This window comes from Pongo pygmaeus, chromosome 22 (assembly GCF_028885625.2).
Source record: "Pongo pygmaeus isolate AG05252 chromosome 22, NHGRI_mPonPyg2-v2.0_pri, whole genome shotgun sequence".
NCBI lineage: Eukaryota > Metazoa > Chordata > Mammalia > Primates > Hominidae > Pongo > Pongo pygmaeus.
Genome location: NC_072395.2, coordinates 57471876 through 57486094, shown reverse-complemented (window position 1 = coordinate 57486094; position 14219 = coordinate 57471876). Strand labels below are relative to the sequence as shown.

The window sequence follows — 14219 nt, the reverse complement described above, 5'->3', positions numbered from 1 at the left end:
CACACGTGACTGTATGCTCTCTAACTGTTTTCACACCTGCTTTACCTTTCAGGCTTAATCACTTTCAATTCTTTAATTGTGTTGGGCTAGGAATTAATGGAATCTAAATTGGAAATAAGTATAATCAAGTGCTTTGTTTCACATAACCCAAATTGGAAAGGAAGCCAAAAAGCTCTGAGGTCTTGGTGGACACCACATTTGTATACGTTCTTGTTTTTTAATTGTGGTAAAATACACATAACGTAAAATTTACCATCGAAACTATTTTTAAGGGTACAGTCAGTGGCATCCAGGACATTCATGTTGTTGTGTAGCCATCACCACTGTCCATCCCCAGAACTTCTTCATCTCCCAACATTGAAACTCCACACCCATTAAACACTCACTCCCCATCACCCCCCAGCCCTGGCACCCACCATTCTACGTTTTGTCTCTGTGAATCTGACCAGTCTAGTGACCTCATATAAGCGGAACATCCCCAAGGTTCATCCATGTTGCAGCGTGTGTCAGCATTTCCTTCCCTCTTTATGGCTGGCTAATATTCCACTATGTGGATGGACCACACTGCGTTTACCCATCCGTCAGTTCATGGACACTTGTGTTGCTTCTACCTTTTGGCAATTGTGAGTAAGCTGCTATGAACATGTGTGTACAGATAGCTCTTTCGATTCTTTTGAGAATGGACCCAGAAGTGGAATTGCTGAATCATTTGGTCATTCTGTTTATAACTTTTTGAGGAACTGCCATCCTGTTTTCCACAGTGGCTGTACAATTTTAGATTCCCACCAACAGTGGGCAAGAGTTCCAGTTTCTCCACATTGTTGCCAGCATAACACATTCTGTTCTTTGGGCATTAGCCATCCTAGTGTGTGGGGGTGCCTTTGGGTTTTACCATGGACCCGTGCTCCTGACTAAGCCGGTCCCTACTGCCTGGTGCCAGCCTTGCCCCTGGCCCAGCAGCCCCGCCTCTCACACATCAGCCCTGTCACATACCAGCCCCACCCCTCACACACCAGCCCCGCCCCCTCACACACCAACCCCGCCCCACACACACCAGCCCCGCCCCCTCACACACCAGCCCCACCCCCTCACACACCAGCCCTGCCCCCTCACACCAGCCCCACCCCTCACACGCCAGCCCTGCCCCCTCACACACCAGCCCTGCCCCCTCACACCAGCCCCACCCCCTCACACCAGCTCCACCCCTCACACACCAACCCCGCCCCCCACACACCAGCCCCGCCCCCTCACACACCAGCCCCGCCCCCTCACACCAGCTCCGCCCCCTCACATCAGCCCCGCCCCCTCACACCAGCCCCCACCCCTCACACACCAGCCCCGCCCCCTCACACCAGCCCCACCCCCTCACACCAGCTCCACCCCTCACACACCAACCCCACCCCCTCACATCAGCCCCGCCCCCTCACACCAGCCCCACCCCTCACACATCAGCCCCGCCCCCTCACACCAGCCCCCACCCCTCACACACCAGCCCCGCCCCCTCACACCAGCCCCACCCCCTCACACCAGCTCCACCCCTCACACACCAACCCCACCCCCTCACATCAGCCCCGCCCCCTCACACCAGCCCCACCCCTCACACATCAGCCCCGCCCCCTCACACCAGCCCCCACCCCTCACACACCAGCCCCGCCCCCTCACACCAGCCCCACCCCCTCACACCAGCTCCACCCCTCACACACCAACCCCACCCCCTCACATCAGCCCCGCCCCCTCACACCAGCCCCACCCCTCACACATCAGCCCCGCCCCCTCACACCAGCCCCACCCCTCATACCATCTGCACCCTCTCACATACCAGCCACACCCCCTCACACACCCACCCCACCCCCTCACACTAGCCCTGCCCCTCACACACCCATCCTGTCCCCTCACAGCAGCCCCACCCCCTCACACACCCATCCCTTCACGCAAGCCCCGCCCCTCACACCAGCTCCACCCCTCGCACCAGCCCTAGTGCTCCATCAACCCCATTCCTCCCCATTAGAGGGCTAATTAGAAGGCCCCTATCCACCCTGCCCGTCCCATCCACTGCGCCCCCTTGCCTTGCCCCTCCAGTCAGCCCCTGCTCCTCTCACCTGTGCTCATCACCTCTGCTATTCCCATCTGCCCTGCCCGTGCACCCAACCCCTACCCCAGCCCCGTCCTGAGCCTGGCCCACTCTCCACAGAGGAACGAGTACCTGCTGACGGTGGTGGCAGAGGAGAGCGACCTGCTGCTGCTCGGCCTGCGGTTCTCACCTGCCCAGCTGCACTTCCTGTTCCTTCGCGAGGACACGGCCGGCGCCTGGCAGACCCGAGTGTCCTTCCGCAGCCCGGCCCTGGTGGACAGCCGCTGGCACACACTGGTCCTGGCTGTGTCCGCAGGCGTCTTCTCCCTCACCACGGACTGCGGCCTCCCGGTGGACATGTAGGTACCCACCCGGGGAGGGTGCACCTGAGGCCCTCAGAGTCCTGCCAGGCCAGGTGCCCTTCAGCCATGCTCGCCAAGCAACACCTGCAGGAGCTGTCCTGGGGCAGGAGCCGACCAGGGGCCAGGAGCCATGGGGTGGAGGGGCAGGAGCCATCCACGGGACAGGAGCCGCCCAGGGGGCAAGAGCCATTCATGAGGCAGGGGCTGACCATGGGAGGTCAGGTCAGGGTCCGCGCCAGCCTCTGAAGGGCTGCATGGGGTGAGGCAGGCTCACCATCTGTGGGCAGAGTGGACACTGGCGAGAACAGGTGGTGAGTGATGCCCTGGATTCGTGCTGGAAGGGGAATGGGCCTCTCCCGCGGAGCGTTTATGAAGCACGCTCCTGTCAAAACCCAGATTTTAATGTTTCTCCAAGCCTTAAACACAAAACCCGCCACACATCAGAGTCAGTGGCTTAGAACCAGGTAAGGGCGATCATACCAAGCGCACTCCTTTTCCAGAAGTAGCTCAGGGGACTTGGCAGGGGACTGGCACTGTGGGGAGGGCGTTAACATCACAACAGGCAGCAGCAGGAAGTCAGAGTAACTCCTTCCCCAACCTCCAGGCTGGAGGCCGAGGCCTGGCTTCGTGACTCCACACGGCATGTTCCTCGTGGACGAGGGAGCAAATGTTGACAGAAACTCCAAATGAGTACAAGATTATCCTTTGTAGCCTTGGACACAAGGGGGCTTTTGGAAGCCGAGTTTGTTTCTCGTTTTTGCCATCGCCTGGTTTCTGTGGCCTGACGGTAGGTCCCCTGGACAGGAGCCCTCGGTCCCCATAGCTCAGCCAGTTGGTTACCCATGTCAGGATCTACCACTGTGGAGTAGGGCTGTGCTTCTGTCTTTTTAATTGCAAATGATCCAGTTTATATTAAATCTATTAAATATTAAATTATTTCAGATATTACTTTCAAAGGTAGGATCTTCTGTTTTGTTATGAAACTTATCTCATAATTATTTTTATTATGCAGTTAGTTTAAACACACTTTTATCACAGCCTCTCTCCCACCATACCCCAGACTCATTAGGGCCCTTAGGAGGGTGATGAGTTCTCAGGTCCCGAGAGCTGGAAGCCTCCCAGGAACGTGCTGTGCAGGCTGAAGACAACCTGATCTAGCAGCGGCTTCCTACCCCGTAAAGAAAGTCCTGGCTGGACGTGAATGCTGCCTGACTTCTGGCTTTGCTACAGCAGCTAGGAATGATGCGGCGGCAGCGCCTGAGGCCTGCACAAACGTTCACCTGCCTCCTCAGGAGAAAGGAAGAAATTAGGGTCGAAAGCATAATGATTAGGAATGTTCCCCGAATGTTTTAAAAGTGGACTTCCTGGGGAAGATGGTGGGACATGAAGAGTCACAGGCCTGGAGCTGAATGTGGCCATGGAAGAACTTAAGCCCTTGGCAGGCTGCCATGGAAGGTACAGGCCAGGGCTTGGGGGGCCAGAAGCCTGGACCCTAGCAGAGGCCGAGCTGTGTGCAGAGGATGGGGCCTTCTGGGACAGCAGGGCAGGAGCTGAGCTCACCATGGCCAGCTGCAGCCAGATAGCAAAGACTGGAAGGAGCAGGTGTTTTACAAGAGACAGTGGCAGCGTGGGCAGGAGGCGAGCCCGAAGGCACCCCTGCTCTTCCGCCCAGGAGCTCTAGCCACCCCGTCCCTCAGCGGGCACCCACCTTGCTCCATCTCCGGAGTTCAGCCTCCACTCACTCATCAAGACCGCCTGCTCCTGACACCCTCATGGGTCACCAGCCTCCTTCCTGTCCTGAAGCCATCTGTCCCAGCACCCCAGGCCGGGTGATGGTGCAGAGGCTCAGTGGAGGGAGGGTGAGTAGGCTGGAGGGCCCTGTGCAGGTCGAAGCCACTGCACGTTACCATGAGATGGGGAAGAACCGCTAAGCATGTCACCACGCACTTCTGCAGGAGGCCCTGGCCCTGGGGTGAAGTGCCCCCCAGAATTCATGTCCACCCAGCACCCATGAATGTGACCTTACCTGGAAACAGAGTCTTTGCAGTCATCGAGTCAAGCTGAGATCATCCTGGAGTGAGGCAGGCCCTGCTCCAGTGTGACTAGGATCCTTACCAGGAGATAGATACGGGGAGAGTCGGACATTGGAGCGACATGGCCACAGGTCACGGGGAGCACGTGGAGCCACCAGAAGCTGATGAGTTGAGGAAGCGTCTTCCTCTGGAGCCTTCGGAGAAACCCTGACTCAGCTTGATCCAGGCTACTGGCCTCCAGAGCTGTGCAGGCAATTGGCCCTGTGTGCCATCCTTTGTGTGGCAGCCACAGCACAGATGCACGCTGCTTAGTGAGGGGCTTGTTCCCGTTCCTTCTGTGAGTCAACTGGGGCGACCGCTCTCCTGTGGCCCTAACACAGTCCTTTGATATTTTCAGAATGGCCGACGTGCCCTTCCCAGCCACCCTATCGGTGAAAGGAGCTCGATTCTTCGTTGGCAACAGGAGGAGAGCCAAAGGCCTGTTCACGGCAAGTATGGAGGGGCTGCCCTCCCAACACCCGTGCTGCGGGATGGGACTGCCCCAGGCCAGTTGTCCTACTGCTCTAGTTGAACAGATCCTTGGATGTGCTAACTGGGAAAAGAAGGCACAGCGTGCATGGAGTCTCTACCACGGGGCCTTCATGCTTGCTGTTTCCTCCTGGCACCCTCCTCCCTGATCGTCTTGGGTCCCTGCCCAACGGTCCTCTTCAGGCTGCCCCCACCATGCTGAGCTGATGCCCACACTCTGCCCTGCAGCCCCTTCCCCGGAGCTGTCTTTCCTCAGTAGGGCCTACTGCTCTCCGGCCAGCTGTGTGTCTGCTCGGTGCCTGTGTCTCCACTCACATGTGAGCGGGGACCTCACTCCATGAGGCTAGAGGCCTTTGTTCCCTGCTGAGTCCATTGTCTAGAGCCATGCCTGGCACATAGCAGATGCTCTGAATATTTATCGATGCATGGTTTGACAGATGGGTAAGTGGATGGGCAGATAGAGGGATGGACAAATGGATGGATGGATGCGTGGAGAGATGAACAGATGGAGAGAAAGATGAATGGATGGATGAATGGATGGGTGGATAGAGGGATGGATGGATGAGTGATGGATGAATGGGTGGATGGATGGATGAATGCATGGATGAATGGATGGGTGGGTGGAGGGATGGATGGATGAGTGATGGATGAATGGATTGGATTGATGGATGGACAGATGGATGGATGAATGCATGGATGAACAGGATGGGTGGATGGGTTGCTAGATGAGCAGAGTAGCCAGTTACTCTAAGTTCACATAAAAAAACCCTTCTGTGGTTCATTTCCATCGGAAGGGGGGCAATTCTTCACCATTTTTTCCATGGCCTCCTCAGTAACCATCATGTAAACTCTTCCCACTTAGCTCTGCAAAAGGTTAGAGTCCATCCACCCGACCCTCCTCCAGGGTCTGGATGGGCCAAGCTCAGTGGTCCCCTCCTCAGCAGGTCCCTCCCCAGCAGCGTGGGCCTGAAGGAGCTGTCCCTCTCTCTGCAGGGCCTGGTGAGGCAACTGGTCCTGCTGCCGGGCTCAGACGCCACCCCAAGGCTGTGTCCCAGCAGGAACGCCCCGCTGGCGGTGCTGTCCATCCCACGGGTCCTGCAGGCTCTCACGGGGAAGCCAGAAGATAACGAGGTGCTAAAATATCCCTATGGTTAGTAAGGGGGCCACCCGCCCCCACACCAAAGGCAGACGCGAGAGCCCTGGCCTCACACCAGGTGGGAACTCGGCTCAGCTCTCAGCCCCTCCCGTGTGCTTGCCCCTCTCATCACCGCCACAGGGGCAGCAGGCACACTGGCCAGGGCGATACTCGGGGCCCACCCATAGTAAGGCAGGCGGCACCATCAGACAGGCCAGTGTCATCCTGCCCTTCCCTCCAAGCACTCCCACGACAGCCAAACAGCCCCTTCCCGGGGACCCCAGGCAGACAGCAGGCCTAATTTACTTTAGAAAGTCTTTGTCCAGAGCTATCTGACATCCCTCATCCCCTTTTGCCCCCCAAGGACAGCGTTTGGGCCATTTCTCCCCACCCCGCCTCTGTCCCACCGTCATCCAGACCAGCCTACCCCAGTCGAGCCCACTCTGGCCCTACACTCACGTCTTCCACAGTCCCCCGGCCCAGAGGGCCTCCCCGCTTGGCTTTCTCTTGTGTGAAGTTACAAGGGTGACTGTACTTACTTAAACCACACTCCTGCCATGGAGAATCTGAAATGCCCCTCCCCACCGCATCCCCACTGCTCTCGGCCACCCCGAGGGACAGTGAGGTGGAGAACAGCCAAGCCCCCGAGCCTCAGGGTTAGCAGTTACAAGGTAGGGGAGCCCCCACCTCCAACACATCCAGGCCGCATGGTATACTGTGTCACACAGCTGGCCAGCACCGGCTGGCAGGTGCACAGATGTCCCATGTAGAGTCAAGAGGTGGCAGAATTAGGACCCATGGTGGGCTGTGACTACTGGAAGTGATGAGATCAAACCGTCACAGATCCAAGCCAAGCGGTCGTTAAGATACACTGGTGTCAACAGGGACTTCCTCCCGAGAGGGGACCACGCCCTGTGCAATCGCTGAGGACTCTCAGAGGAGCAGGCCTTTTCTGTCTCAATGGGATGGAAGCCACGCCTTTCAGAGTGGGCAGAGGGTGGGCTGACCATATAGAGGCATCGTGATGTCCTTCGTCACCTGTAGGCCAGGTTCTCACTTCCCCGCCTGCGATGTGGCAGGCTTGTGCCAAGGTGCCTGCAGGGGCCCTTCCAGGCCCGCGTGCAGAGGCTGAGGCAGGGCAGCCTGCTTTGGGGGCCTCTTCCTGCGTCGTCTTCCTTGTGGGGCACTGGCTTGCTAGATACTCATCTTCTTGGTCTTCCCCTCAGAAACCAACATTCGAGTGACGCTGGGACCCCAGCCACCGTGTACCGAGGTGGAAGATGCCCAGTTCTGGTTTGATGCTAGCCGGAAGGGGCTGTACCTGTGTGTTGGCAACGAGTGGGTCTCCGTGTTAGCAGGTGAGGCAGCCCTGCACCCGGGGCGTTGGCATGCCACTCTGGCACAGTGTGACTGGGAGTGGAGGCTAGGAAAGGGGGCACCTCAGCCACCTCTGAATGACCTCAGGCTTGGCCGTCAGGCTGGGGCACTTCTGAGAGTGAGAGGCAGCATCAATCCTGACCCCCAAAGCAAGCGGCGGGCAGGACACTGCCCTCCCTAGAGCCACAGGACTCTCAGCCACGGGCCCTCCTCAGGGCAGGCACCACTCAGGACAGGAAACCGCCCCACCAGGAGTCTCGAGCCTGTGCATATCATTTGGAAATGTGAACCTCCAGGGCATGGCACACGGGCTGACAGGGCTGGGCATCGCGTGGTACCCCTTCCGAAACTATAGGAAGACGAGGCCTGCCTCCCTGCAGCCTCCTTGGTAGGGTGGCCCAGCCACCGCCTCTGCCCACACCCTCCCTGTCCGCTAGATCAGAGATGAGATCCAAGGAGATGAAGAGCCTGAAAAGTTATTTACAGAGAGCCTTCTCAGCAGCCTGTTCCCGCTGCTGGGGAGGTGAGTGGAGGTGGCGATAGATGCTCCAGACAGGTTACCCGTGGGAAATGGGCACGGGTTCTGCCTAGCACGTGTGTGAGCTGCTAACTCTCTTTCACATTATCAAGGGCACAACTTGCCGTAGAAGCAGTGAGCCTTTTAACAAGGCCACAACGTGTAAACTTCACTGGGAGCTGCACAAATCACAAAGCCCCTGGTAGCAGTGAGCAGCCTCCCTTTGACAGGCCTTTCCTGTGAGAGTGAAATGTGGAAACTGATGCCCGAGGCTGAGGTGCAGGAGTCATGGCTTGTGGCTTGGGGCTTGGGAATCGCGCTCCCACGAGGATTGCTCTGGATTTCCATTCTTCGAAATCTTAACCGAGTCACGATGTTTCTATCACAAGCCAAAGAAAGACTGGACTACGTGGAGGAGCATCAGAACTTGTTCACCAACTCAGAGACCCTGGGCATTGAGGTGTTCCGCATCCCTCAGGTGGGGCTCTTTGTGGCCACAGCCAATCGCAAAGCCACATCTGCCGTCTACAAGTGGACCGAAGAGAAGTTCGTCTCATATCAGAACATCCCCACGCACCAAGCACAGGCCTGGAGGCATTTCACCATTGGGAAAAAGGCAAGTCTGTGTTCGCTGACTTTCTCCATCCCCTTTCACTTGGAAAGCCCTGAGTCCACGGGCGGAGCCCCCTACACTGATTCTGCAGGTAAAGGAGTTTCTCACGGTGTCAACACCTCGTTCAGGCGGTAAAAGGCTCACAGAGTTGCACACGTTAGCCCACCACCCTCAATCCAGGATGTGACTTTGAGACAGTCTGCTTGGCTCCCGCAAAATGGAAGACCAGACCATTTCCCACATGCCATCTGGTTCTACATAGACCCCTCGTCACTACATTTAAAACCTGTTGAGAGTGTTTACATGAGCCGGTCAAGAACCCACAAATCGTTTCAGAAAGACATTAGAAGATGGACTTTCCTGATCCTTCCTTTCCTCAAATGTTGAGGACACATGATGTCCACATGCAAGGCTGAGGCCAGGCTCAGGGGAGCCATGGGTGGGACCTCGCAGGCTGGCAGCCACCTTCCTGTCAGGGCTGCTCTGGGCAGAGGGTCGAGGTGGTGGGTCTGGGAGACGGTTGACATCTCAATGGGAAGGATTGAGTTTCCTCTTCCCAGCTCCGTCCACTCCCTGGACTCCACATAGCCATGTCCTAGAGACAGCACCTCCTGACTGTCCCCAAATAGTCACTCACTGGACTACAATGTGCCAAGCACACCCACCAGGCCCTGCCTGGACACAGGGCTAAAGCAGTGAACACAGCAGACGGAAACTGCTCTCCTGTGGCTTACAGCCACCGTCATGCAGGCTGCATTTGCATCCAGCATAGCAGGTGAATAACTAGGTTTTTTTTTTTTTTGATTGATGACATCATAAGGTTTTAATTTTTTATTATAAAAAAAAACTTTGCATCAAAGAACAATTGGAAAATTCAGAAAAGCAAAGGGGAAAATATTCTGTTCCATCATCCAAGCAAGTACGTAGGGTCATGTGGTGTCCTTGCCGCCAAGCACATCGTCCACGAACCGTGCGCCTTGCCTCTCATTCTGTATGTTCACACAGCTACACCATGAGCCCCGGGCACACTGTGCCATGTTCGTGTTTTACACACATTGCCCTGACACAGCTTTGCGTGGTGATCACACCCGTAACACAGGAGAGCAGGTTCTGATGAGTTTTTCTGGTCATCTGGGTTACGAAGAACATTTTTGTGCATAAAGCTTTTCCTGAATTTGGGAATTTTGGCTTTTGTGTTTTTTGCCTTCAGATAGCAATAGAAATGGAAATATTGGGTAAAGAATATGGACATTTTCAAGGGTCTTGATGAATGTAATGACCGGCTCTGCACCCACCCCACCATGATGACCTGTAATGCGGGGTCCTCGGTCCTCTGTCCCTGCACCACGTAGCAGCCGTGGATCTGGAGAGAGATGCTGATGTTCAGAAGCCCTCAGAAACCAGGCCGCTGGCACCGACCCAAGCAGAACCACGTGGTCCCGGTTTACTCTCTTTCAGATTTTCCTGGCAGTGGCTAATTTTGAACCAGATGAAAAGGGTCAGGAGTTCTCTGTCATTTACAAATGGAGCCACAGAAAGCTGAAGTTTACCCCATATCAGAGCATTGCCACACACAGCGCCCGAGACTGGGAGGCCTTCGAGGTGGATGGGGAGCACTTCCTGGCGGTGGCCAACCACCGGGAAGGTAGGGCAGGTGTGGCCTTTACACCGGGAGGCAGCCATTCCGGGGGCAGAGCAAGACTTGCAGGCAGGGCGAATGTATATCTTATCAGAAAACAATAAGCCACATGCAGTACAGGGTGAACGTGCGTTCTGGACCGTTCCTCACTGTCTGGGGGAGGGAGATCTACCGGTGGTCCCTGGGGCGCCTGCCCGCAGCACAGCCACCCCAGAAACATGGACTGCCAGACTGACTCCCAGCACAGAAGGCCTGCCAGCCTCCCTCCTTGTCTGAAACTAACTGACTGACTACCTGACTGACTGACTAGCTGACTAACTACCTGACTCACTGACTACCTGACTGACTACCTAATTACCTGATGACTGACTGCCTGACTGATGACTGATTGACTACCTGACTGACTTCTTGACTACTTGACTAATTACATGACTAACTGACTAACTACCTGACTGAGTGACTGACTGACTACCTGAATGACCAACTACATCACAGACTGACTGACTACCACTGACTGATTGACTGATTGACTGATTAACTACCTGTCTGACTGACTACCTGACTGATACCTGATTGGCTGACTGACAACCTGAATGACTCACTAGCTGACTGGCTAACTGACTGACTGACTATCTGACTAACTACCTGACTGGCTGGCTGACTGACCACCTGAATGACTAACTGACTGACTGCCTCACTGACTGACTGACTGACTGCCTCAAAGAGTGACTGACTGACTGACTACCTGAATGACTAACTACCTATCTGACTGACTGACTACCTAACTACCTGACTGGCTGACTGACTACCTCACTGACTGATTGACTGATTGACTAACTACCTGTCTGACTGACTATCTGAATGACTACCTGACTCTCTGACAACTAATTACCTGACTACCTTACTGACTGATTGACTGTCTCACTGACTGATAACCTAACTACCTGAACTGACTAGCTGACTGATTAATTACCTAACTGACTAACTGATGACTACCTGACTGATGACTGACTACATGACTGACTGATTACATGACTAACTGGCTAACTACCTAACTGATTGACTGACTACCTGACTACATCACTGACTGATTACCTTACTGACTACTTGTCTGACTGACTGCCTGCCTGCCTGCCTATCTACCTGACTGACTGACTACCTGACTAACTACCTGACTGTCTGACTGACTGATTACCTAACTACCTGATTGGCTGACTAACTAACTGACTCATTGAGTGACTACCTCACTCACTGACTGACTGACTACCTGACTAATTACCTGACTCTCCCACTAACTGACTGATTACCTGACTACCTACCTGACTGTCTGACTGACTGAATGATTAGTTGACTAACTACCTGACTGGCTGGCTGGCTGACTGACTGATGGACTACCTCACTGACTGATTCACTGACTGACTGACAGAGTGACTACCTGCCTAACTACCTGACTGTCTGACTGACTGATTACCTAACTACTTGACTAGCTAACTGACTGACTGACTACCTCACTGACTGACTGACTGACCAACTATCTGACTGACTACCTGACTACCTCACTTATTGACTGATTGCCTAACTACCTGACTGACTGATGACTGACTACCTGACAACTGACTCACTGACTACCTGATTGATGACTAACTACCTGACTGATGACTGATGACTGGCTGACTACCTGACTAACTACCGAACTGACCAACTGACTACCTCACTGACTAATTGACTGACTGACTGACAAACTACCTGACTGATGACTGACCAACTACCTGACTAGCCACTGAACTGACTGGCTGACTACCTAATTACCTAACAAACTGACTGACTGACTGACTACCTCACTGACTAACCGATTAACTACCTCACTGACTGGCTGACTGACTGACTGACTACCTGGCTGACTACCTGACTGACTGACTGACTAACTGATGACTAACTACCTGACTATCTGACTGGCTGACTGATGACTACCTGACAACTGACTACCTCACTCACTGACTGACTGATGACTGACTACCTGACTGATTAACTACCTGACTAATGACTGACTACCTAACTACTGGACTGACTGACGACCTGACTAACTGACTGACTTACTGACTGACCATCTCAATGACTTAAGTGACTACCTCACTGACTGACTGACTGACTGATGACTGACTGCCTACCTGACTGACTACCAAACTAACTGCCTGACTAACTGACTGATTACCTTACTAACTACCTAACTGACTACCTGACTTATTAACTACCTAACTGACTGACCAACTGACTACCTTACTGACTGACTGATACAACTGACCAACCACTTCACTGACTGACTAACTACCTGATTGACTGACAAACTGACTGACTGACTGAATACCTCACTGACTAATTGGCTGGCTGGCTGGCTGGCTGACTGACCAACTACCTGACTGACAAATTAACTGACTGGCTGGCTGACTACCTCACTGACTAATTGACTTGCTGGCTGGCTGGCTGACTGACTGACTGACTGACTAACTACCTGGCCGACTGACAAACTACCTGACTGACTACTTGACTAACTGCCTCAGTGACTAACTGATGACTATCTGACTAACTGTAATAACTGACTGACATCTGACTGACTGACTACCTCAATGACTGACTGACTGACTAAGCAGCCTCCCAGCAGGAAAGGTCTGACCAGCACAGGGAGGGCAGATGTTGGGTGGTGGGCCCAGGCCCATGGTGGGGATACTGGCCTGGTGGCTGGCATGGCCAGGTGTGCGGTGGAGGACAGCTGCCAAGGACATGGGATCTGGATGGCCTCCATGGCCTTGTTTCCTGAGGACAGGCAGATGTCCCACCTTGTGCCAGCAGAGACAGTGAGGAGCACTGGCCTGGGAGGCACCGGGACACCTGCTTTCCAGGCCAGAACACTGCCCTGAACGGCCACCACGAGTACCTGCCGTTGTGTAGCTCCATGAGCCGGCCTGGGTCTGAGGCATCTCCCCGCCTGCAGGACCCCCAGACCCAACCCTGCCCAGGCTCCACAGCTCTGCACCCCTCTGAGCCCACGACCACCCAATGGGGGAGCTCCACAGTGGAGAAGGAGGGGCCTCCAGGCAGAGGTGGCAGTGCGTGGGAAGGCCTGGCCTGTGGGGATGCTGAGGAGCCATGGGCGGTGGGGCCAGGACATGGTGGGCCCCACCTCCAGGACACAGGGAGGCCCTGGAGATGTACACCTATCCCGAGGGCGGTGGGGGCCACCAAGCATTTCCACATGGGAATGGCACCTGTGATGGCCCAGAGGTGGAGTCAGCAAGGGGCTGAGGGCGGGAGGCTCAAGGTAAGAAAGGATGTCCCCAACGGCTGGCCTTGCCCTCGTGGGTCTTCGGTCCTCGGGGCAGGGACTTGGACTGGGCTCTGGCTCCGTCAGGGCTGCCATGGGGCTGTGGAATCTGCCTCCCTGCCCCCAGCACAGTCCCTTGGTTCCAGGCGACAACCACAACATCGACAGTGTCATCTACAAGTGGAACCCGGCAACCCGGCTCTTCGAGGCCAACCAGACCATTGCCACCTCCGGCGCCTACGACTGGGAGTTCTTCAGTGTGGGGCCCTACTCGTTCCTGGTGGTGGCGAACACCTTCAACGGCACCTCCACGAAGGTGCACTCACACCTCTACATCCGACTCCTGGGCTCCTTCCAGCTCTTCCAGTCCTTCCCGGTAAGGCCCCCGGCATGAGCCCCGGCTCTCCATTGCTGGCCACTGTGTCTGTCATGTGCACCTGCTGGACAGGTGATGTGGGCTGGGGGTCCACCGAGAGCCAAACCTAGTGCTGCTCTGCACCCGCGACCCCAAAACCCAGGCAGGGCCTGCCCCTCTGGACGGCACAGGATCCTTGCCTAGCGTCTAAGCCCCTTGCCTGAGAGCCTCTGTGCACCCAGGGACAGTCCAGGTGCCTGGAAATGAGGC

At 55.4% G+C, this 14219-nt stretch overlaps 1 protein-coding gene across 1 annotated transcript in view; it reads left to right on the top strand.

Moving 5' to 3' along the window:
- Window positions 1-14219, top strand: part of TSPEAR (thrombospondin type laminin G domain and EAR repeats) — a 215868-nt gene that overhangs the window by 178868 nt on the left and 22781 nt on the right. Inside the window, exons 3-9 of the mRNA XM_054468651.2 lie at window positions 2192-2430; window positions 4864-4954; window positions 5988-6144; window positions 7356-7487; window positions 8413-8639; window positions 10095-10281; window positions 13741-13970. Of these exons, the coding sequence (XP_054324626.2) occupies window positions 2192-2430; window positions 4864-4954; window positions 5988-6144; window positions 7356-7487; window positions 8413-8639; window positions 10095-10281; window positions 13741-13970 (1263 nt within the window). The remainder of the gene's footprint in view (window positions 1-2191; window positions 2431-4863; window positions 4955-5987; window positions 6145-7355; window positions 7488-8412; window positions 8640-10094; window positions 10282-13740; window positions 13971-14219) is intronic.